We start from the raw sequence: 24,161 nt of genomic DNA, 5'->3' as shown, positions 1-24,161 counted from the left end.
TTTATGGGGTCACAGAGGGAACGACTGAGAATGTTCATCCCTGTACTGCCTGGAGTTGAATGGTGGCTGTCAGGGAGCTACCAAGAGAGTACTACACCTGAAAAACAAACACACAAACATGAGAAAGAACCTGGCAGATGGCACGGAGCGCCATACTGGGGCACGTGGATAGAGGGTGAACAGTGGGTACACACGTCCACAGCTCCCCTCACACTGGTGCCCGGCATTCTTAAACAGGAAAGGACACGCACACCTTCCCACAGAGACCGCTTTCCCAGTTTCCCTCAGACCCTACCCTGTTCTCCAACTCCCATCCATCTCTAAGCTGCCCTAACAACGCAACAACCATTCCAGGTCTCTCTTTTGGCTGTGGATGAAATGCACATGAGTTTACCCAAGATGAAGAAGGACATTTACTGGGACGACTCTGCCGCTCGGCCACCGTACACACTGGCAGCTGCTGACTACTGCATACCTTCCTTTCTGGGCTCAACAATCCAAATGGGGTAAGCATGTTTTCAATAACCTTTGGCATTTTGGAGAACTTTAAATTTCTTACTGTATGTATGTATGTATGTATGTATGTATGTATGTATGTATGATGGGATAGGCATGTGCCATGCTGTGTGTGTGGAGGTCAGAGGGCAAGTTTGTAGGGTCAGCTCTCTCCGTCCATGTCTATAAGGATTCCAGGATCACCAGGCTTATGTATACACATGGTGTAGACACACACATGGTGTAGACACACGTGGTGTAGACATGGTTGTTCCTGAGGCCATCTCTAAGTTGAGTCCCATCTAGTGAAATGTAATAATATCCACCCCCAACATCCTCTCCAACTTCCCTAATATCTTCCCCAAAACATCCGTCTTCCAACCTCATTGTTCTTTTTCTCTCTTCTCCTCCTGCTGCTGTTCCTCCTCCTCTTCTTCCTCCCTTCAAAGTCTAATTAATGCTGTCAATATGTATACTAGAATATGGGAAACATATCAGGGGCTCCATCCTCAAAAAAAGATGATTCTCCCTTCCACGGGTCAACAGTAAGGGGCGGGGCCTTAGAAGCAACTACCACCCCACCCCCACCCCAGCCACAGGTGCTGCACTGCAGGCTGGCTTTCTCTTACACAGAAGCACGTTGCTAGCGTGCATGCCCCTGCTCCAGCAGTGTCCTGGCCCCTGACACCCCATGCCCAGATGTCCAGTCTCTGTCCTCTACCTGTAGAGCTCTGCTTCTGCTCAGACATCTCCAAATCCGCACTCTTAATGGTTTGTGGGCAAAGGATGACTACTGGGGGTGGGGGTGGCATTTCAGGAACTGTGAGGAAGTCAGGCACCAGGAGAGTGATGTAGGTTCCCTCCTTAGAGAAGGTTGCCTGCAATAACACAGACTTGTTTCCAAGGCTGGACTCTTCCGTCCTCCCACACCAGCATGCTCCTCCTCCCCCAGACTAAAGCTGTCTTGAAGCGGAGTTGCCTGTTGCTGGCCCTTCTCAGCAAGTCCTCAGCCCCAGAGCCTCACTGCTCCGTGAGCTTGCTTTTAGATAATTTAATAGGCCTTGTCCTTTTCCCAGCTCCCTCCACAGAACAACACAATGTATCTGAAGCTCTACCACATAGAGTGTAACAGAGCCAGGGTCTGGGGATCTGCTGACACTCTGTGCCCCGTTCTAAGGTCCATTTAGTTGTTTCTGCACGGATGGTTAAAATTATTGAGGGGATGTAAGAATTTAGTTTGATCCACATATCTGCCCTGATCATAATTTTGCCAACTCCTGTGCTCCTCAAAAAGAATTAAATTGTTCTTCCCATTCCTAAACTTGGAAACATAGACAATCAGCAAGAGCTTTGAGACAATGTCGGCTCCAGCAGATGATGGGGTAGTAAATGAGATCATAACCGTGAGACACTGTCGGCATGGTTACAGAATACTGTTATATCAGTCAGGCTGCTGATTTGTGAGCTCCAGACTGAGGCACAGAAAGACTAGATAAATCTAAGTTATTCTTCATAGCAAGTCAATTGTAGGGACAGAAAATAAAACAAACGAGAGAAAAGTGAAAAAATACAACATTTAAAACTGTAGAAAAATAACAGTTGTCAAAGAGAAGGCCTCTCATCAAAATGGCTGACTTATCTACCTAGTAAAGAGGGGCACAAAGGAAAGCCAGCAGAAGCAAGGACTGGGGCGTGGGGGATGCTGGGGTGGGGATGCAGGACTCTGAGAGGTCCAGCTGAGTTCTGCTAGAACCGACTAATCAAAGAAACCGTTAGGCAACAGCTCACCTGCTCTGGCTTTTCTACAGGAGTGAGGGCCACTGAAGGGAAACTTTACACACTCCAGAGAATTTCCCTGTGGGAACACAGGCCACGGGAGGTCAGGCCTTCACAGAACCGCACTTGTGAGCCATGGCTGCTGATGCCTCCTGTGGTTGTGGCACTTCATGTTTCCAGCCATCTAGACAGAGAGACAAACTCAGACCAGTGGACATAAGAAGGGACCCTCGAGAGTCCAACCTAGAAACTAGCCTGTTTGGGGGACCGGCTTAACTCCAGAGGTTTGGGGAATGTGAGGGGCTCACAGTTGTCTCCAATCTTTCTCTTCCTGTTCTGGGCCTCTCTCCCAAGGCTCGGTTTTCAGGCAGCCTCTCTTTCACAAGAAGGCAGCTGGCTGCTCCAAGCCTCTAACCTGTAATCCCATGGAAAGGGAACACGATCCTTTCCAACTTTCCAAACCCAAGAGCTGGCTTCGCCATGGCTGGCAGGGTTTGACTGGTATATCCGCTCTCAAATGAACAATAGACAGTGGGAAGGCACAGTGAGATAGGTAGCCAAGGCTGGCTCATGTGTCCCTGAGGATGAGTATATGAAAGCCATTCTTCAATGAAGAAAAATTTAACCATCTTCTGTTAAAGGCAGAGAGTGGTTCTTGACCTTCTTAACACTGCGACCCTTTAATACAGTTCCTCGTGCTGTGCCGACCCCAACCATAAGATTATTTCATTGCTACTTCATAACTGTGATTTTGCTTCTGTGAATTGTAATATAAATGTCTGATATATATTTTCATTGTTACAAACTGACCCAAAGGGACGGAGACCCACAGGTTGAGGCGTACAATCCAGGTACATTTAATTCAGAATTCAAATTTGGCTTATTGTTTTATATCACCTTTTCAGACTTGTAGCCACAATTCCCATGAGCAAGAAATTCTAAAAGCAAGAAAATGTCCGTGAACGCTGATCCAAAGAACCACACAAGGCAGGCTGCTCTGCTCACAGTCAGCACAGTTAGAAATGACTTTCGAATTCACACAATGTGCACCTCCGAGTAAAAAGAGTTTTCTTTGCTGTCAGTGTTAAGGGACACATTCAAACCATAGGTTTTCTTCCCCCATGCTAGCTGTGTATAATGAAATAACAACCCCTTGAGGCTGAAGTACAAACTTAAACTATGCATTTACTTGTACAGTCACATACAGAATGCATGCATTCATGTACCCAGGTGCGTTCTTTCCAGATTCCTGTGTAGTAAATTCTGTGCCAGATGCCAGTCACAGGCATAAGAAAGAGAAGGGAGGAGATCTGAAAAGATAGGTTGACTATCATCCAAAGGCATGAAGTCCTAGCAGACTGGAAGGGAGTTGGGCTGGCCTGGTGGGGGCGAGGTTCTGTGCCATAGAGGGGGCGGTGCCTGAAAGTGCTCACGTCATAGAGGGGGCGGTGCCATAGAGGGGGCGGTGCCAGAAAGTGCTCACGTCATCCGGCACCACACTGTTTTCATTCAGAGGCAGCTTCAGTGAATCTCTGTTCAATCAGATCTAAAAAATACTATTTAAAAATCCGGTTTCTGGGCTAGAGAGATGGTTCAGTGCTTAAGAGCACTGACTGCTCTTCCAGAGGTCCTGAGTTCAAATCCCAGCAACCACATGTTGGTTCACAACCATCCGAAATAAGATTTGATGCCCTCTTCTGGTGTATCTGAGGACAGCTACTGTGTACTTATATATAATAAATGAATCTTTAAAAAAATAAATAGGGAAGAAAAGGTAAAAATCCAATTTCAAAAATCTAATATCAAATCAGCACTAATGTTCTATCTTTCAATTTTGGATAGACTATGCTAAAAACAAAAAGCTTCAGAATCAAAGGTTGGAAGGAAAACGTCTGCTTGAAAGAGGAGGACCAGGGGGAAGTAGCTGAAGGGTCCATGCCGGCAGAAGGGTCAAACTTGGATCCCCAGCACCCAAAGACACAGAAACACAGACACAGCGCACACACCTGTAATCCTTCCCATGGCAAAGTAGGAAGCAGAAGAATCTCCGGAAGCTCTAGAGCCAGCTGGACTGATGTACACAGCCGGGAGGCACAGCCTCATGAGGTGGAAGGACCAATACGATTGTCCTCTGACCTCCACACGAATGCTGTACATGTGCGCATGCGCACTTAAACACATCAGCACACACACACACACACACACACACACACACACACAGAATCTGAATGAAGTACCCAAATTAGAAATGACTGTTAGAAAGATCTAATAACTAGTGATTATTGATATATAATCATCAATCTCCACTTGGCAAGCCTCCCCACGAACTGAACAATAAAAACGTCCTTTTCCATGTTTCCCATCTTCCCGTCAGCTCAGCTCAGCTCAGCCAAGTGCTTAGTTTGTTCTCTTGCCCTAATGTGAGATGCTTACGTTTTAGTTAAGGCATCTTTATTAGTTTAACCACGAAGACATTACCAACCATAATGTCTTAGTCAGGGTTTCTATTACTGCACAAAATATCATGACCAAGAAGCAAGTTGGGGAGGAAAGGGTTTATTCAGCTTACACTTCCACATTGCTGTTCATCACCAGAGGAAGTCAGGACTGGAACCCAAGCAGGTCAGGAAGCAGGAGCTGATGCAGAGGCCATGGAGGGATGTTACTTACTGGCTTGCTTCCCCTGGCTCACTCAGCTTGCTTTCTTATAGAACCCAGGTCTACCAGCCCAGGGATGGCACCACCTACAATGGGCTGGGCCCTCCCCCCTTGATCACTAGTTGAGAAAATGCCTTACAGCTGGATCTCATGGAGGCATTTCCTCAACTGAGGCTCCTTTCTTTGTGATGACTCCAGCTTGTGTCAAGTTGATAGAAAACCAGCCAGCACACATATCAACCAAGATGAAGAAATCCTCTGAAACCAGCCAAAAGAAGAACTGTCCACAAAATGCACATGAACACACACCAAAACCCTAAGTGAACATTGGTCTTGGTGGGACAGTAATGAAGATTTACAAGCCAGGTCTGTAGTTCCAGCACTTAAGAAGTTAAGGCCAGCCTGGGGCTATAGAGTGAGGAGACCGAGTCTCAAAGCATTGATCAATTGACTAATCAATTATTTAATGAGAAAATAACACATATAAAACAAGATATACCCCTAGTGTAATGCTTAAATATAAGCACTGTTGTTTTATATATATAACAGAGTACTACAGAGTAGAAGAATGCTTTCATCTTCATGGGTCACTCAAGAATTCCATTTTTATATACTTGGTGTTACCCATTACACAAACATTGGAGACGATGAGGAATCCAGTGTACGGAAATTAAAGACCTGAAGTCTCAAAACTCCCTTCAATCCTTTCATGAAAATCAAAACACTCAACAGAATAAAGAATCAGTAAGCCCTCAAGAGCTTTTAAAGAACACCAACAAGCTGTCCGCTGTGACGGACTGACTCCATCCTTGCAGAATGGGGCTCACAGCGTATCAGCTGTGCGTGCTCTCCATGCCCCTGCACGTCCATGCAGACTGCTCAAGGCTCCCATTTAAATAATATGCCACTCCCCCGAACATTTGCAGCAATCTTCTAGAAGGATCCATGTGGCAAAAAGGATCCGCTTGGTAGAGAGGAGAAATAGCCCATTCTGCTAAGGTTTCCTTCTAGTTAGAAATGGAGAAATGTAAGACTTACTTTGGAAAACGTCCTCATTTGTGTTAAAAAGAATGACTCATTTATCTGTCTTTCTGGCAGAACTTCTAGGCATGTTTACCATGTCCCAGTCCAAGCCTTATAGGTCTACAAACTTACATTCAATGTATACAAAGTATTCAAGCTGTTACAACAGATACTAATTCTCACACACGAAAATACATATTGTAGCAAATAAAGGTCTTGCTAAAGTTTATTAAATGTATTTCTTTTTCAATAATTATATTTCTAGACTGGTATCTTCAGTTATTTCTTAGCCAATATGTTCAAATAGCTTATTTTAGCTTTATAAGAAAATACATGGTCTATAAGAAAATACATGGTCTAGTAGATACAATTGTATGCTTATGTTATAAGCCACTAAAAATCGCTCAAGTTCTAAATCACTAACTTCCTCAAAAATGTACTCTTGGATCATTGATTTCCTTTCCCCTAATGCACCAGAAAGGAAGGATCGGCAAGCCTCCCAAGTTCGTCACTGCCATGGGGACTCTTCCACTTGCCAACACAGGGTCACCTTGGGTGCTCAGTTCTCACCTTTAAATAGTATCAGGTGTGCTCAGCTTAATTACCTTTGCCAAGAGAACATCTGCCGAATACAGTAGTATCGGGGGTGGGGGCTGGGCTGTGGTGCCTCCATCAAGCCTCGTGTGGACACCATCAGAGCCGAGGTGGCATCTTGCAGTTAGATATGCCTCAGGCAAGGTGTGGGAGACCAAGGTGCATGTCATAGCTCTTGGTCTGAACTCTCAAATAGGCCACAAAGAGGTGGTGGGAAGGTCGAGGCTCTAGGGTTAGTTTCCAACCTGAGTGATTCCCATGATGCTCCACTCGTAGGAACTGTCCACCCCAAGGCTGGGTGGTCACAACATTCTGGTCATTAACTTTTCTTCATAACCCTTAGCCCCTTGCCTCCCAGTTCAGAATGAGGGTTACTTGTCCATTTGTGAATCTGTAGTTACAGCTTTGACTGTATCTACTGTACATCTTACCATGCACGAGGTTGAAACTACATGTTCCCATCTAATGGGTTTGGTAGATCCGTTGCCTGTGTCTGACTTCTCCTCTGCATGTGCCTCTGCCCTGACAGTCCTCAGGCTCCTCACCAGCTCTTGCCAGTGTAGCCTCCTAACTCCGAAAATGCCACAGCTTTAAAACAATCAAGCTGATGTGAGAAATAGACCTCCCCATGTTAAGTACCATTCTCCTAAGCTCCTCGTTTCAACTATGCTAAGACGACTCTTTATTATTTCAATTTAAACTGTCAGAGCACCACCTCAAGCATGGAACAAAGAAAGGCCAGAGAGGTGGGATTTGCTCTCTCAAAGCTCTGTACTTGCATATACCACAACCCCAGTGAGGACAGACTGGCTTTGCAAACAAGACAGAAGAGAACACACCAAGTCATTTGCAGGGGCCTGTTCTGGTCTTCATACATCAGACACACACTAAGAAGCAGGCACTGTGCCGTGGCCTTTGGAAGCCAGGCTCTCGCCTCTCCCTGCTCTGGTAACACGGGATGGAGACAGTTCTGTACCCTGAACAGGCTTCTCTGTAGCTGACACTGCTTATGCCCTTAGCGCTTGTACCTGATGGGTTTGTCGGTTTCCGTGGACATTTCTAAATGCCGGTCTTTTTCCAGCATTGAATATGAAAACAGCCTCCACCGAGACAGCTCTCTGCTCTGCTGAATGCTTTCCTTCCTACTATACTTCTTTCAAAAGTGTGGAACACCCTTGCTCATCCCCATGGGTCCTGTATCTGGTGAGGGTGGCTAACAGAGGTAGCGACGTCTAGCAAATGGTAGAAAAGTTAATACTGGGAGGTGAGGGCCAGACAGAGCTGTCTCCCAGCTCCCGTCCCAGCCCTGGCTTCCTGCCCTGAATTTCCCAGCTTCTGCCAGCCCTTGTACACCCTCTCCACGCACGGCCCTGCTCCGCTAACTAGCTGCTAAGTCATCCTATCTAAGGTTTTCAACTGTCTGGAGAAGCTCCCAACTGCAGCGACAGTTTTTAAAGAACTCTTTCAAAGAGGAAAAAGGCCTTTGCTGGCAAGTGTCCCGGGGACGGCTTCTGAGAGTTACCAGTGACTGACTGAACCCTTTTCCCAGCGTCTGTTCTCCAAAGTTCTTTGACAGGTGCCACCCTTTCAACTCTCTAGCAACATAAAAGGCAGGCAAAAATGTCATCGCTACCAGTTTGCCCTGTGTGCTTTCGTGTGTGTGTGTGGGGGGGCAAGTGTATGCATTTGCATGTGCATGTGTGTGTATGCGTGTTCGTGTGATGGTAAGTCACAGAGAGTCATATGATTCTCCCAACATGGCAGGGCTACCTGGGTGGCTGCACACTGCCCCTCAGGTTCCTAGAGTCATCCTTGAAACACCTCTTCCTCTCTCCCTCTCTAAACTGATGGCTACGCAGCACCTTCTGAGAATGTCTTCCTGTGTCTAATTGCCCGCTTATCTCAATTCAGATGAGTTCTGGAACACAAACTGACTGTTTCAGCTCACCATCCCTGACACAAAGTAATGTAATGGGACTGTCTCTGTCCTAGCATGTAATGCTTTGGCTATGGTTGTTTGAGTGATATTATACAGGGGCCTCTGGCATGTACTAGAAACACACTTTAAAAGTTAAATGTAGGTGCTGGTATTTTCAATCCCCAACACCTCACCAGCTACGTATGTATGGTAAGTATCATCCCAGTACTTAGGAAAGAGAAATCAGAGGATACATTTTGAAGTCTGTCTACATAGTGAGATCAAGAACAACTTAAATGCACTAGACTTCCTCTCTCTCTCTCTCTCTCTCTCTCTCTCTCTCTCTCTCTCTCTCTCTAACATGCCCTCTAATCATCAGGCCGTTCTGTTCTTAAACCAAGTTTCTGCATAACAGAACATCAAAACACATCGTACATAAACATACACACACTACACACACTAGATGTACAGACACACATACACACATCACACAAGAACATCAAAACCCCTGGCTTTCAGAGAAAGAGGGTAGGCGCTGAGAGTCAGCGACATTCCTAGGTGGCCCCAGCACTTAGAAGAAAGGTCGCCCGTTCTGTAATACAGGGCTGCTGCTCTGTCCTCGCACAAGGACCCTGAGGAAACCCCTCATCATTCCATCACGAGATCCTCCCAAAGGCCGGGTTTTGGGCTGGAGGTGTGGGACCCCTGCAAGGCACGTTTCCTATCCTATAAGCACATCAACATTGCTGTTCACGTACAGTTTCCTCCTGGGAGACAAAGCTTGGTCCCTCACAACATACTGAAGACTGTCATGCCGGCCAGGACCAACACCGGTTTCACACCAACTCAAACGCATGCTAATGCCCGTTCCCTTGTTCGTCTAAGTCACCACTCTCCTGGGAAATGTCCCTTCTGGTCTTCATCTATGCAGGTCTAATTCTTTGTAAAAAGAAATTGCTGGCACACACAAAAAAATTAATTTCAAACATACGTATTTATATCCATGGGTCCTCCTTAAAATTGTAAGTAACAAGACACATGATGTAACAAATTGTGGTTGAGGCTTGATAAAGTTAGCCCTACAATTTAGCAGGTAAATCTCGTGTGTCAACACCAGTCTTAAGAGGCAGGAGAGTATAATGTGGTGGGTCTCCTTAGCAGGTCTCCCCAGTGTACATCAACTAGCAGACCTTTTCCCAGTCGGCTCTACTGCTTATCTGGTTTTTTCCAGTCTGACTTGGGGCTTATTGTGATTGCTGTAGGTGAGTGTGCCTCTCCACCACACTAGTGTACAGGTGAAGCTTTTTCCCTTTTTCACACTTACTTTGTGTGTGTGAATGTATGTGCATATAAAGTGTGTCTAATGTGTATGTGTGTGTTTGAATGTGTGTATATATGTGTATGTGTGTGTTTGTGTATGTATTTGTGTATGTTTATATATGGTGTTGATCATACATAGGCCTTTGCACATACATGGAGTCAGAGGATGATTTACCAATACCTGTTCTCCCCTTCTACCATGTGGGGGCAGGATAAGTGGCAAACACTGAGCCGTCTTGCTGCTCCATTTTGTTTTGTTTATTTGGCTTTTCCTTTTGAGTCACAAAGTTCTGAAACAAGATTAGTACAGTTTTTTGTTTAGAAGACCATGACCCTCTCCCTGAGAGTTAGGGCACCTTGGATGTAGGTAAGGGGAAACAAACCAAATGAATTGTCAGTGTCCCAAGAAGAGAGTAAATGTCTGTCCCGTAAAGAGTGTGACAGCGTGACCTCCTGTTTTCAGAGCACCTCCAGTGTGGCAGTCGTGGGGAGGGACTCTGTTTGTCACTCCTCAGTGTCCTCCCCAGCTGAGTAGATTGCTGTAACAATTAGATCCTTTGAGCTGACCTAATGAAACCCAACGAGCAGGGTCACTGGGGCCACCAAAGCATGAGTTTGCATCTCCCAAGGCAATGTAAGAGGATCTGCACTGGCTCCAGAGAGAGGGCCAGGAGACTATCCAGTGGCCAAGGACACTGCTGGGGCTTCAGAATAGCAGCCCTCTGATGTAATCGAGCACCTGCCCAGGACGTTTACCTGGGTGATGATATCCTCCTTTTATTCATGAACGCAGAAACACATTTTCCTTGGAAGTTCTCTCTGTGCTCCTACCTGCATCCTACCAGCCTTTGCCTTCATGTCACAGAAAGCACAAGTTGTCACCATGCCTGTGAGTCCCAGCCCTGGACTGGGACAGCATGCTTGCCAGTGGCACTTCAGGATTTAGGTTGTTCTTCAATCCCCATTAAGGCGGAAGTTGACAGAGATATGGGACGGCCCACTGCTGAAGGGCTTCCTGGCCTCGTTTGCATATTTTACTTAATCCTTGAAGGGGGTTGGAAAGAATAGATCCGTCACTCCTGTTCCTTAAATGTTAGCATTTCCATGAGAAATTCTTAGCCATGACAAATCCATTAAACCTACCCGGGGACCCCAACCCCAGAGAGCCCACCTCACGTCCACATATCCAATCCGTGACATTCTGACTCCTGCTGAGCATTTGGCAGACATATCTCAGCTCCTTCTGAGGACTGCATTTTACTCGATATACTGTCCTGGGCTCTAGCCTCTTTTAATACCTGGGTGGCAGGCTTTATACCAAAGGGAAAGTAAGAAAAGCATTGGAGTAAGACTTGCGTTTGAGCCTCTCTATCTCCTCAGGCAGGATGCTTCTCCTGGGCCTCATTCAGGCCTTTAAAGTATCGGTAAGAAATTAGTTAAATGATTAGCCATCGTTTGCATCCCCAATCTCTTGTTTAAGTTTATCTGGGGAAGGGGACCACACATGCTGCATGTAGGCAGTATGAAGGTCAAAGGACAACCTTGTAGGGTCCTCTCCCCTGGGTTCTTGGGATCAAGCCCAGGTTACCAGGCTTAGGTGGCAAGCGCTGTGCACTGAGCCAACCTACCAGTCCTTGAAGTCTCTTGAGTTTAGCTATGACCCATTATTTGTTTTTAATAAAGTGAGAGGAATGATGAGTCCTGGGGGGATCTGTCTTCATTTCAGCTCTAATAAATAGAGGAAAATTTAAAACAGTATATACTACCATTCAAGTTGCGACCTGGAAAGCCCCGGAGGTCACTAAGACCTCTGGGAGGGAGGGAGTCCATGTGGGTAAAACTATTTTCACCCTAACACTATGGTGCCGTTCCTTCATAACCAGGCTTTTGTAGATTAAAAAGTCTCTGGTCTGCTGTTTTGCTTCCCCTGGTTTCAGTTACACAGAGTCAACCGCGGCCCAAAGATATTCAAGTGGGAGGTCACAGAAACAACTCATAGATGTTAAACTGCATGCCACTCTGACAGTGTGGTGACATGTGGAGCTCTGACAGCACCTCCTTTAGCCGTGACCCAACCCCTCTGTCTGGTGTATCCGCAGTGCACACCCTACCTGCCCTAACTTCCCATTGACAGTCTGCGTGGTAGTGCTTATGGTCAGAAAGATACCCTAATTCATTTTTCTGCTTAATAATAGCCCACAAGAGAAACAACTCTGATGGTTTGGGGCTCTGTGTAAGAGAAGCTGTTAGATGTGGTCTTTACATAAAAAGCGAAAGTTCTCGATGAGTGGAAAAAAAATATACCATTTATTAATATAAACAAGAATTAATCTACACATGATATCATTAAGAATGGAAAGAGAGGGGGATGGAGAGATGGCTCAGTGGTTAGAGCACTGACTGCTCTTCCACAGATCCTGAGTTCAATCCCCAGCAACCACATGGTGGCTCACATGGACAAGAATAGACAAGATGGCTCAGCTTATAAAAATACACTTGCCACTGACAACCTAAGTTGGATCCCTGGAATCCACACTGGAGGGAAAGAACTGACCCCCAAAAGCTGTGGAGGCCACGCCCCAATCATACCATGACACGTGTCCACACTCACACACATGCCCCATACACAAGAGACACACAGTAATAATATTTTTTAACTTAAAAGTTATTTAGTCTCATAGCCAAGTGTGATAATCCTCGTAATCCCAAAACTTGGGAAGTGGAGGTAGCAGAATTAGAAGTTCAAATCATCCGAGGCAGCACAGTAAGCTTGAGGCAAGCCTGGAATACGTGAGCCTCTGTCCCTAAGTAAGTTATAGCCATGGCTGACACATGTTTAGCTAAGATAGGAAAGGTATTCCCATCCACAGTCTGATACCACTCTCTGGGAATCCACCGGGGATCTCGGAATGTAACTCCCAGAGATAAGGGGAGGCGTCTATTCAGTGGAATTGTCTAGCGGCGACTAGACATCTGCTCATACATTCTTGCCCTTTATCATTTTGAATGTATACATAGCAGTTGCTGTGACTGACCTCTTAACCTTGTGACCGCCCCACATTAGTCCTGCAGCTGCTCTGTCATCTGTCATGTGCTTCCTTCAGGCTGTCCGGGTCCAACTTCCCCGCAGAGGACTGGCTGTGGAACTATGAGAAACATGGCCACCGCCACTCGGTGATGAGGAGGGTCAAGCGCTTCCTGAGTACCCACGAGCACCCTGGCAGTCCCAGGAGGAGGAGGAGTTTCGGCAGGCAGGCCAGCGACAGCTCCATGTTCTTCCCTCCAAGCCCAGCTCGGGATCTGCTGAACGTACCCTCAAGGAACCCCCACCGCGGCTCACCTACCCGGAAGCAATCCCACTCCCAAGAGGGCAGCCCTAAGCTGCACTCCAGCATGGGAGAGCTGTCCACCATCAGGGAGACCAGCCGTACCAGCACTCTGCAGAGCCTGAGCCCACAGTCCAGTGTGAGGGCCTCCCCTACCAAAATGCCCCAGGTCCCTGAGGTCCTAATCACTGCAGCCGAAGCACCGGCGTTCTCATCAGATACCCATCAGCACGACTCCGCTACCTCCATCTTGAGCCTCGAGTTCACTGGGGTGCAGCCGAGTGGGACTGAGCAGCAGGTAGACCCCTCAGAGAAGGCGACACAACTTGGAGACCGCAGTCTCCAGACTATTTCAGCCAGTACGGAAAGAGACTTGTTCAAGTTTGAGGAAGATCTAGATGATGACAGATTCCCCAAAAGGTGGAGCCTTCCGGAGTTTCGGGAGTCCAGACATACGTCCCTGGGAACCTTAGGTCCAGATCCTGTTAGTCCTGGGGAGGCTCTTTTACTTGACACAGAAACATCCTCGGAGACCAATGGGATCCATCCTGGGGCTGCCTCTGCCTTCTCTCCTGACATCCTATACTTAATGGAAAGCTTGGATAAGGAAACAGACATCCTGGAGTTTAACAACGAACACACTGAAGAATCCCCCAAGGGAACACCACAGCGCCCCAGGACCTGGTTCTAGGCCAGCTTCCTACTTTATGTAAAGCTGTCCGCACTGGTCTGGAAATAGCCCCCAGGAACTGGCCTGCATTTAGAGAAATGATCCTACCATACAAGCTATTTAGAACTCTGAAGGGCATTATTATCCTGCAAAACTCAAACACATCCACATTGTCTAGCACAAAGGGGCTTTTGTGGAAGTCATACAGCCCAAAATGAATGGCCATAACCGAATAAGGGATATTATATAAATGTATACACCTAAACCTGATTAGCTTTGGAAAGAGCCACAAGAGATCATTTTCCAATTTTGTAGAAACAAAAGCCCAGACACAAAGAATCCTGTTTCTTTCCTGACTCCTTCCCGTACCTCTGTCTTTTTCCTTTAGCTACAGGGACAACAGATAGACCATGCCTTGTCCAGAGGCTCTTTCCTGCTTATAATTGTCCCACTGATGTCCTGACCATCCCACGCACACCTTCTATAACTATGGTCACCATCTTCCCACAACTCTTAAACTCCCTCAGCACCAGAAAGTTACATTTCTCTTCAAGAACTATTTCATCCTCTGATCTTCGTTTTTCTCTTTCCCTCAGTTTTCCCTCTTCCCTTCTCCCTAGTCTACCCCCCCCCCACCCTAATCCATCCCCCCTCCCAGGTTATAACATTATCTCTTTCCAACTCCAAGTCACTCACTTCTTGTCAACAGGTCAAACGACAAGACACCGGTTGGGGAATCTGACACGCTTCCAGCCTTGCTGTATGAGGTGTATGTGGGTTGATGGGATTCACCACTATCTTAACCCCTCTGCTCCTTTATCTTAGATACGGGGGAAGAATGGAGCTAAGAGGATGTAAACACCGCTTAGCTGACTGACATGGTTTGGATCTGCTGGTCACAGTCCTAAGCAAAACCAACCCAACTGTGTCACAGCACGGGACCAGGTACCGTGTCTGTCGGGTTGCTTTATATGAAGTTGAACATTGGAGCTGCATGGATTACAGGGCCCATGACTGCACAATGAAAACAGCGGCCAACCGCCTCTCAGAAGCCTGCAGGTTATGCTTTGCAAGCTCACAGCTTTGGAAAACCTTTGTGTCCCAAGTGCTAACCTTTCCACCTGACGCGTCAAGAAGCCTGAGAGAGTGGCTTCAGAAACAAGAAACTAATAGCGGTGATGCTGATTGGGTGTCTCCGTGCTCCTTGCAGTGCCGTCTGAAGTCCACAGATGAGCTCAGAATCCTTGAAGGAGATCCATGAGACCAACATACCAGTAGCTCCACTTTAAAGATGAAAACAGACGCACCAGAGAACTCATTTTTCCGAACTCACACAGCCAGGCTTGTCTGGCTCAAGAGCCCACACTTCCTTACTATACCATGCTGTCTGTGAGGCCCTGAATCTGCTAGCACTTTGTCCCAACTTCCAGAGGATGCTCCAAAGGTTTATGCCAAACCTCTCCAGCCCTGGAGACCTCTCTGGATGCTCCTGCTCAGGACAATCATCAGACACAGAGAGCAGAGCATCGGTGTTTGAGCCCAAGCCACAGTCCTCTTCATCATAGAAGAAAGCTGGCAAGAACCTCCTACCCCTTCCCCCATCACCCAGTCCCAACGTGCTGTGTCATAATGGCACATTCCACAAGACCTCAAATCTCAACAGGACAATGACCCCTCCCTTAACTAGCTTTTCTTAAAGGAGTAAAGCAATATGCTCAGAAGAAACTCTGTACACAAGATGGTTCTCCATACCATTAGCTCCCAAGAAAGGACTGTAATCCCCCAAAGCATTATAGACAGACAATGGGGCTCAAGCCCCATTGCACCTCTAAAAGGTCACAGCCCCAACCTTTCCCAGTCAGCAGACTGCCCCTGGACACTTTTCTTGAGTACACATCTCAAGGGAGATGATAAGTCCCCCTCATCTCTTCTTCTTTGGTTCTATCTGTTGCTCAAATTCAAGTAACTTTCTACGTAGCTGCCTTTGAAGCATAATCAGTTTTCATTCTTCAAAGTTATCAGCTGCACACAGAATAGATTTATGAAGAGATGGGAAGGTGTTCATTTATCTCTGTTTTGTGCACATTTATCACTGAGAATTCCTTAAGTCCCTTCACATTTTTTCAAATTTTGAGATTGTCTCTGCTTAAGGTTCCTATTGTTGTGATGAAGTAAACACCATGTCCAAAGAGCAAATTGGGGAGGAAAGGGTTTATTTGGATCACACTTCCAGACCACAGTCCATCAGTAGAGGAATTCAGGACAGGAACCCAAGCCGGGCTGGAACCTGGTGAAAGGAGCTGATGCAGAGGCTATGGAGGGATGTTACTTACTGCCTGGCTCCCCATGGCTTGCTTGCTCAGCCTGTTTTCTTATGGAACTCAGGACTAGTTCAAGGATAACCCTGCCCACCTGGGCTGGGCCCTCTCCCATTGATCGCTGATGCCTCACAGCTGGATCTCATGATTTCCTCAACTATAGCTCCTTCCTCTCTGATGACTCTCTTGATGTTGACACACAGAACCAGCCAGTACAACTGACCCCTTGTCAACTTGACACACAAACACATCACTAGTAAGCTACAACCCTTCCTTTCTTATTCAGCCCCCAAATCTAACTTTAAAAGTCTCACACAGTCTCTACAAATTTGAACACACTAAATGTTCAGTCCCTTTAAGATATCTAATCTCTTAAATCCAAAGTCTCTTAACTATGGGCCCCAGTAAAATACTTTAAGGGGAGGGGGGAATTCAGGGCACAGTCACAATCGGAGCAAATCAAAAGCAAAATCCAACCATCCAATATCTGAGATCCACCCATGATCTCCCAGACTTCTCCAGCTCCGCCCTCAGCAGCACAGAGCTTGTCTTCTAGGCTCCCACTGGCTTCACTCCTGCCCTTGGTGTCTCGTGGTACTGGCAACTCCCCAAAGCACTGAGATCTCTTACTGCAACTGGCTGCCTGTTCAGCAATAGCCTGTCATAGGCTCTCTTCCTGATCCCAAGCCTGAAGTTCTTCCCATAACCTTTTCAGTCCTGGGCTTTCATCTGCCACTGAGGCCCCTTCAGCAGTTGTCAGAGGCTAAGCCCTCAAGGCCAAAATTTTCTTCTGAAGCTGATTAACCCATATAGGGGCATCACCTTTTAAAATAATTTTATCTGAATGGTGTGCAGGCTTGCCAATTAAAAACATCTTAGGTCTGTTTTTCCTTTTCTAGGGGTAACTGCAGCAGGCTCTAATTTAGCCCCAATTTTGTTTTCTCAACCCTTGGTTAATTTATTATTATTTGGACTTTATAGAAGGACTCTCGTTAGAAACAATAAGGCTGAAAATATCTTTGGTGACTTTTTTATTTTCTTAATGGAAGAGATCACTGCTTTGCTCTGGACTCTGACTTTGTATCTGGGTAACACTGACCATTTTAGGCCAAGATTTTCCATTTATTTTTAAGGTTAACTCAGGTCTTTCAGCTTTTATAGCTTGCACCTAATATAAGCATCTGAAAAGCCAAATCCTTTTCCAGTAGGAAGAGCCTGCATCCCCATTTTTACCAAAAGCATTCCAACATTAGCAGCTCTAAACACTTTCCCAGACATTTTAATCAGCTTATCAACAAACTCTTGAAAAAGTTTAGAAAGCAAAACTTAACCCCTAAACAATCTAGTCTCTCCAAAGTCAACACATAGTGCATCAGAGCACATCAGCTTCATGCTACGAAGTTTGGCTGCTAGTTTCCCGCACACAAACACACTACAGTGCAGCGATACTGTCTTAAATCTTATTACATATAATATAACCCAATTTACAGGTATTTTAGAAACCTCTTTCCCTGGGTTGGTTTATGCCATGTGTTGTTGTTTAGAGTGTCTTTAACCAAGTTACTAGTTTTAAACAAAATTTTTGTTACTAATATTGCAATTTCTGACTCATACCCAATTACTTATAAGCAAATAATTTACCACCAAGACATGCAGAGAATATTTATACCTTTTAAAACCAGTCAAAAGCAAACATGAAGTAACCACATATCTTATATATTTAAACTAGATTTTTTTTTTTTTTTTTTTTGCTTTTTTAGCTGTAGTTTTAAGAGATGGGCACTTTGTCTCCTGTTGTGCTCCACAAACACAGATTTTTCTAGGAGAAGCAGTGGAACAGCTCCAAGTGAATAAGCTGTGGGCACCCTTTTCTAGGAGCAGCCTGAAAATCAGCTTCTAGCAGGTCTTCAACTGAGCTAAACTATTAACTTTAGGTGTAGGGCCCCAAATGCCTGTTATTTAGTTTTAATTTTATCCTTTTAGACACGAGTTAAAACTGAATCAAGAGACAAACACATAACGTTTTCTTTTGAACATGAAACACGAGTAACACTTAAAGAAAACATGAACATAAATTGACACATGTGGACAGACAGACAGCTTGGTGCTCCAAGAGACAAACACACACAAGAGAACTACATGTGTCCAAGGGACCCTGATATTCTTCCTAAGGGACCCAGAACCAGAACTAGACATTTCTCCAGTGAGAACTAGAAAGCCAGGATGTCTCCTGACCCTCTGCTCCCGCTTGAAGAACTCTGGAACTGTTTATGTTTTTTTTTTTTTTTTCTTCCTCTTTCGCCAAACCATCTCAGAAAAGGGAGAGGACTGTTTCTCTGTAGTTTGAGCTTAGGCCTAAGGGGCCGATATCTGGGGAGTTAAAGGGGAAGTGCTGAGTTGTGGAGGTCTGGAAGATCCCGAAAAGGCAGGGAGGGGGGCGATAGAGGGCCTGTCGGGGCGGACTGGTGGGACTAGGGCCTGTGAGTCTCTGTGCGTAGGTGGGCGGTGGCCGCCCCTCCCCTAGCGGCAGCGGAGGTGTTTGGTTTCACTTTTAAGAGAAGCGCAGAAGTGGCCCCTGAAAGGGGTTTTTAAGAATTCCTCTACTGCAGAAAGGATTTTAGCGGACCCAGGAGAGTCTGTAAGGACATCGTTAATAAGGTTCCAGTAACTAAAAGCCTGTGCAGGGACGGACTCGGGGTCCTGTTTTTGCAAACTATTTAATTCCCACCCCACCTTATTCCATGTTGTGGGGTGTATATCTGGTCCATGGATTACGGACACAGGGACAAACTTCTGACACGAACTGAAAAAAACTTAGATCTTTTTTCTTAACTCTAACTCCTCTTTCCCTGAGAGATGTCTTGAGGCTATGAATAAACTCAGCCTCCTTGGACAATGATTGGCCCATTTCTGAATAGACAGAGATGACAACACTTACCTAGAGAAGCTTTCTCTTCTGAGCGGGGAGAGCATCCTCACGGTGCGCCGAGACTGGCAATTCTGTTTAGAGCCCTTGACTCTGATAGGGTCTCTGTCTGGCGAATGGTCCGTACGTACCTCAGGCCTCACGTGGAGCGCTACTTGTCCTGTCCTGCAGGACCCAGTTATTCGAAGGGCGCGAGGGGGACCATGCCTGCGGGGAAATGGGCGAGAAAGAGCGAGGCCAAGCAAAACGGTTAAGGTCTCATTTAATGTTTCAAAGGCAGTGTGAGTTTTAAGATGTAGAAAGAAGAGACAGGGAGGGAGACTGGGGAGGAGTGGAGCCTGGTAGGAGGCCAGTGTGGCTTTTCTCGAAGGTCACAGGTGTTTCTAGCTTATCTTGTAGTTCCAGACTTAGACGAGGTTGCATTTTGGCCTTGAGGGCTTAGTCTCTGACAACCAGTGGCTTCTGACCTCTCCTGGTGCCAGCCCTCAGCTGCTCTCCATGACCCCCTGACCCTTCATACCTTCAAAACCAGCACCACCTGGGTGACTCTTACACATACCAAGTCTGGTTGCCAGTGTGAGTTGCTGCCTTGGCTGACTCTGGAACACAGCATCTCTGTGCTCTCCAAAAACACTTCTCAGAAGATTTCACCTCAGAGATGCCAGTTTCTTCCTAAGCCCTGCTAATGTCTTAACTCCAGCTGGTCACAGCATCAATTGTCCCAGTAACACAAGGGTTTCACTTCAGAAGTTCTGGTGTGTTGTCACAGCTGATTCTTCAGCCCCAGCTAACCAGAACCACAGAATCTTACATCAAAATCGCAAACAGCCCTGATCTAGTCTTTAATCTTCCTTCTGAAATGTCACAAGCCAGGCCTCCATCTTGCGCACTGTTCCCAACATTCTCATCTTCCAAGCTCCCACAGAACCTCCCACTGAGCTCTTTTCTACCACAAAGTTCCAAAGTCCTTCTACAGGTCTGTCACAGTGATGCCCCACTACACCAGTACCAACTTGTCTTAGTTAGAGTTTCTATTGCTGTGATAGAACACCACGATCAAAAAGCAAGTGGTTCATTCAGCTTACACTTCCAGATCATAGTCCATCAATGGAGGAAGTCAGGACAGGAACTCAAACAGGACAGGAACCTGGAGGCAGGAGCTGATGCAGAGGCCATCATATGCATCAGGAATGGCACCACTCACCATAGGCTGAGCCCTCTACTATTGATCAGTAATTGTGAAAATGCCTTACAGCTGGATCTCATGGAGGCATTTCCTCAACTGTAGCTCCTTCCTCCCTGATGACTCTATCTTGTATCCAATTGACACACAAAACCAGCCGATACAGCCTCCCATTTTGTCCTCACAATTAAGTCGAATTATGACTTCCTCAATGAGCCCAAACGAGGAAATTTCCCATCCTAAAGTGAGTCTTTATCCCTCATGGCCAAGGCTCCAAAAATAAAGGATTTATCCTCTTCTGCCTGATTTTCACCCGCCTAGATCGTTTTCTCCTGAGATCCACCTCACAGACAAATATTCAAATGTCCCGGTGGTGTGACCAACCCAAGAACAGGCTCAGCCTAGTTGTGTTTTGACTTGACCTGCATGCATATCAGGGTGGCAGTGAAGTCAAGCCTTTGTGTATTTCCTCCCAGCTCGGATGAACAGCTCTGCCCTGACTCTGAGATTCAATCTCAGTATGATTAAACACCCAGGACTTTCCCTCTCTCCTGCCCAAGCCTTTAGAGCTGCTTGGTCCCTGGCCACTCCCTCTCTCCTTCTTCATTGGCCCCTGGCCCCTCCCTCTCTTCTTCATTGGCCCCTGGCCACTCCCTCTCTCCTTCATTGGCCCCTGGTCCCTGGCCACGCCCTCTCTTCTTCTTCATTGGCCCGTCTGCCCACGGCACTGCTTCCATTGCTTTGGAAATTCACTTTCAGTCTCTTCCTGCCAACTGAGAGAGAGCAATGGAATAGGGAAATAGAAAATTTACCATCAGTATGAAGAAGAATCAATGAATCGCCTCGGAAACTTCAAAAACCTGAACGAAGCAGTGCATGGTGTACGTGCCTATTACTCCAACACTCAAGAGGCGGAGGCAGGAGCACTGAAAGTTCAAAGTCAGCCAGGTCTATGTGATGTGTTCAAGGCCAGCCTTGAACAAGATCTTTCTTACCTCTAAACTCCAAACCAAAACAAGCAAACTACAGTAAGACTTTGACAAAGAAAAGGGCGGGCAGGACATTGAACAGATACATGTCTTTCCAACCACCAGCTTCTCACCTAGAGAATGAACTGCTCACTGGATTTCACGGCGATCGAGAGAGCCTAAGGGAAGGTCTGGGAATCCAGTTGTCCTGTGTGACCAGCAAGCATGACTGTGACTGGTATTCCAGGAATTTAGCACAAGTGTCTCACTGTGGTAATCTGTTCTTCCGGGTCCCCCTTTCCCTTGGGATTCTAATTTCACTCACTTAGAAAACAACTTCCTTCTGGCATTCACAGAATTAAGCCTCCGACTTAACTATTTTGTCAGTCTCTTTGGACTTTTTTCTCTCTCTGATACTTCTCCGCCATCTTCCTTCTCTCTGGTATTTCCCATCATTTTTTCTCACACCCACAAATATACACACACATGCACACACTCGCACACATGTACACACACACGGTATATCACCACAGTTATGAATTTCCTCATCTAACTCATTATGTGTATCAATGTCCCCAGTCAAAATGTGGAGCCAGATTTTTTAAAAATTGACTGCAGTTGTTCCTTCCACTGTCCGTCTAGAGGATTTTTAGAACACTGAGTTCAGAGTTAGAAGGCTATCTTAGGACATCTGCTCTCCCCAAAGCCGCTCTTATATCAGCTCGTCAGGGGTAACACAAGTGTAAAACCAAACAAAAAACCCAAAGCAAGCACGAATCAGAATCTAATCCACCTGCCCATCCCTCCTCACAACCATCACCCTGGTCAACAGCACTGATGCCTGTGTGGCCCATGGACACAACCAGGGGCTTCCTTTTTGTCTGACTGGACTACCTCAAGTAGGGACCTCAAGTCTTCCCAGACTTTTGGCCTATCCTGTGAACCCAACTCTTAGGACAGCTTTCCCATTGATATGGCTGCTGAGTTGGAGGAAAAACAAACAAATGAGCAAAATTATGACTCTTCACCTGCATACTTTACAAAGTCCAGGAGACCCCAATCTTCCCACAAAGCTTTAGAACCTAAATCCAACTTGACCTCTTCACCACACTCCTAGCTGTCCCTCGGCATCCCCGAAAGTGCGGTCAGCATGTCCCCGGCTGTGGCAAATACAAAATTCCCTACAAAACCTCACATGACCCAGACCAGATATTAACATCTTGTTTGAACGTCTTTATTTCTGAATTTTAGAAAGTGGGCCCGATTCTGCCTTGCACCACAGGTGGATTTGGCCCAGAGGTTGCAAGAAACCCTCTTCTCTGAGCTCTTAATTTTGGGGTAACTGCCTAACAGAGATGAAGGGGAAGCACTTTTGTGTCCCAGAGTAAGACATTTCTAAAGTTGGTTTTGTGCAGAAATTCTGTCCTGCTCCAAGCTCCTTGGGTAGCGGCTCTGCACCAGATGCGATCTTGTATACCCAGGAGACACTGGGCAGCGTCGAGAGATCATCACAGCGGAAGTGTTACTGGCACGTAGTGGAAGAGACCAAAGATGCTAGTGAACGCCCTGCAGTGTCCAGGGCAGACACCTCAGAAAGCTGACCCCAAATACCTTGGGATAAAAACTTGACTTAGACTAAAATGTGAAGATAAAAGAGCCATTATCAGGTGATTAGTGGTGAGGGGACCCAGGGAAAGAAACAGAACTTGGGAGAATAAACAGACGTTGAATTTGACCCCCAAGGCTCACTCGGATAATTCTGTGGGCAGCTATGAAGGAGAGCATTTAAATGCTGTGCGCATAGTGTACAAAATATTAGTTAAGATTTTGTCCTAAGAAACTGCTAGATCATTAACAGGCAACTGACCCGGTCCCTGCTTTCCTGTCTCCTATTTAAGATCAAGTAAACACACCATGGCTTCTATAGAAAGTAGTTTATAGCAGAAGCTCCTCCCAATGGTTAGCATAGGATCCATTTACCTCCCATCTGAAGACAAACGCAAGGATTTCCTCAACACCTGCAAAAGAATAAAGAGGAGGAGCTGGGGAATGTCTTGGATGACGTCGGCAGGGTGACTTCAGCACGGTGACATCAGCAGCTAGCCTTCCTTTCAGTCACCCAGGAAACATTAAGCACCAACAGTGAGCATCTGATAAGCTAGGTGCCCAGGAAGTCCAGCCTTCCAAACGTCCACTCTCCTCTGTGGGTATCAGTAAATAACACAATGTCCCCCTGAAATGCATACACACTCAGAAGTATGTCTGTGTATTTCTTCACACCCCAGTCCTATTTGGCTCTGTTGTCAGTGTACAAACCCTTTTGTTTTCTTTCTTTCTTTCTTTCTTTCTTTCTTTCTTTCTTTCTTTCTTTCTTTCTTTTTTTTTCTTGAGACAGGGGTTCTTTGTGAAGCCCTGGCTGTCCTAGAACTCTCTGTAGACCAGGCTGGCCTCAGACTCAGAGATGCACCTGCCTCTGCCTCTCAAGGTCTAGAATCAAAGGTGTGCACTGCCATCACGCCCCATCTGTTTACATACTTAGAAAGGTGCATGTCTTAGTCAGGGTTTCTGTTTCTGCATAAAATATCATGACCAAGAAGCAAGTTGGGGAGGAAAGGGTTTATTCAGCTTACACTTCCACATTGCTGTTCATCACCAAAGGAAGTCAGGACTGGAACTCAAACAGGTCAGGAAGCAGGAGCTGATGCAGAGGCCATGGAGGGATGTTACTGGCTTGCTTCCCCTGGCTTGCTCAGCCTGCTTTCTTATAGAACCCAGGTCTACCAGCCCAGGAATGGCACCACCCACAATGGGCTGGGCCCTCCCCTTGCTCACTAGTTGAAAAAATGTCTTATAGCTGGATCTCATGGAGACATTTCCCCAACTGAGGCTCCTTTCTCTGTGATAACTCCAGCCCATGTCAAGTTGACACAAACCCAGCCAGTGCAGAGAAATATCATACTAGTAATTTAACAGCACATTTGAAATC

General features: G+C 46.3%; 1 protein-coding gene across 5 annotated transcripts in view; it reads left to right on the top strand.

Moving 5' to 3' along the window:
• The window catches only part of BEST3 (bestrophin 3), a 39,916-nt gene extending 22,238 nt beyond the window's left edge, over positions 1 to 17,678 (top strand). For 3 of the 5 annotated variants that reach the window (XM_080935358.1, XM_080935356.1, XM_080935359.1), the window contains 2 exons: positions 355 to 506; positions 12,889 to 17,677. In XM_080935358.1, coding sequence (XP_080791484.1) covers positions 355 to 506; positions 12,889 to 13,801 — 1,065 coding nt within the window. In that variant the 3' untranslated portion in view covers positions 13,802 to 17,677. Of the gene's footprint in view, positions 1 to 354; positions 507 to 12,888 lie in introns of all 5 variants that reach the window. The other 2 variants (XM_080935357.1, XM_080935355.1) reach the window with 1 other exon arrangement.
• Positions 17,679 to 24,161: the final 6,483 nt, after the last annotated feature.

Source organism: Micromys minutus, assembly GCF_963924665.1.
Source record: "Micromys minutus genome assembly, chromosome: 22".
NCBI classification, from domain to species: Eukaryota; Metazoa; Chordata; class Mammalia; order Rodentia; family Muridae; genus Micromys; species Micromys minutus.
Note: the sequence above shows the minus strand (reverse complement) of the source record. Positions and strands in the feature narration are given on the sequence as shown.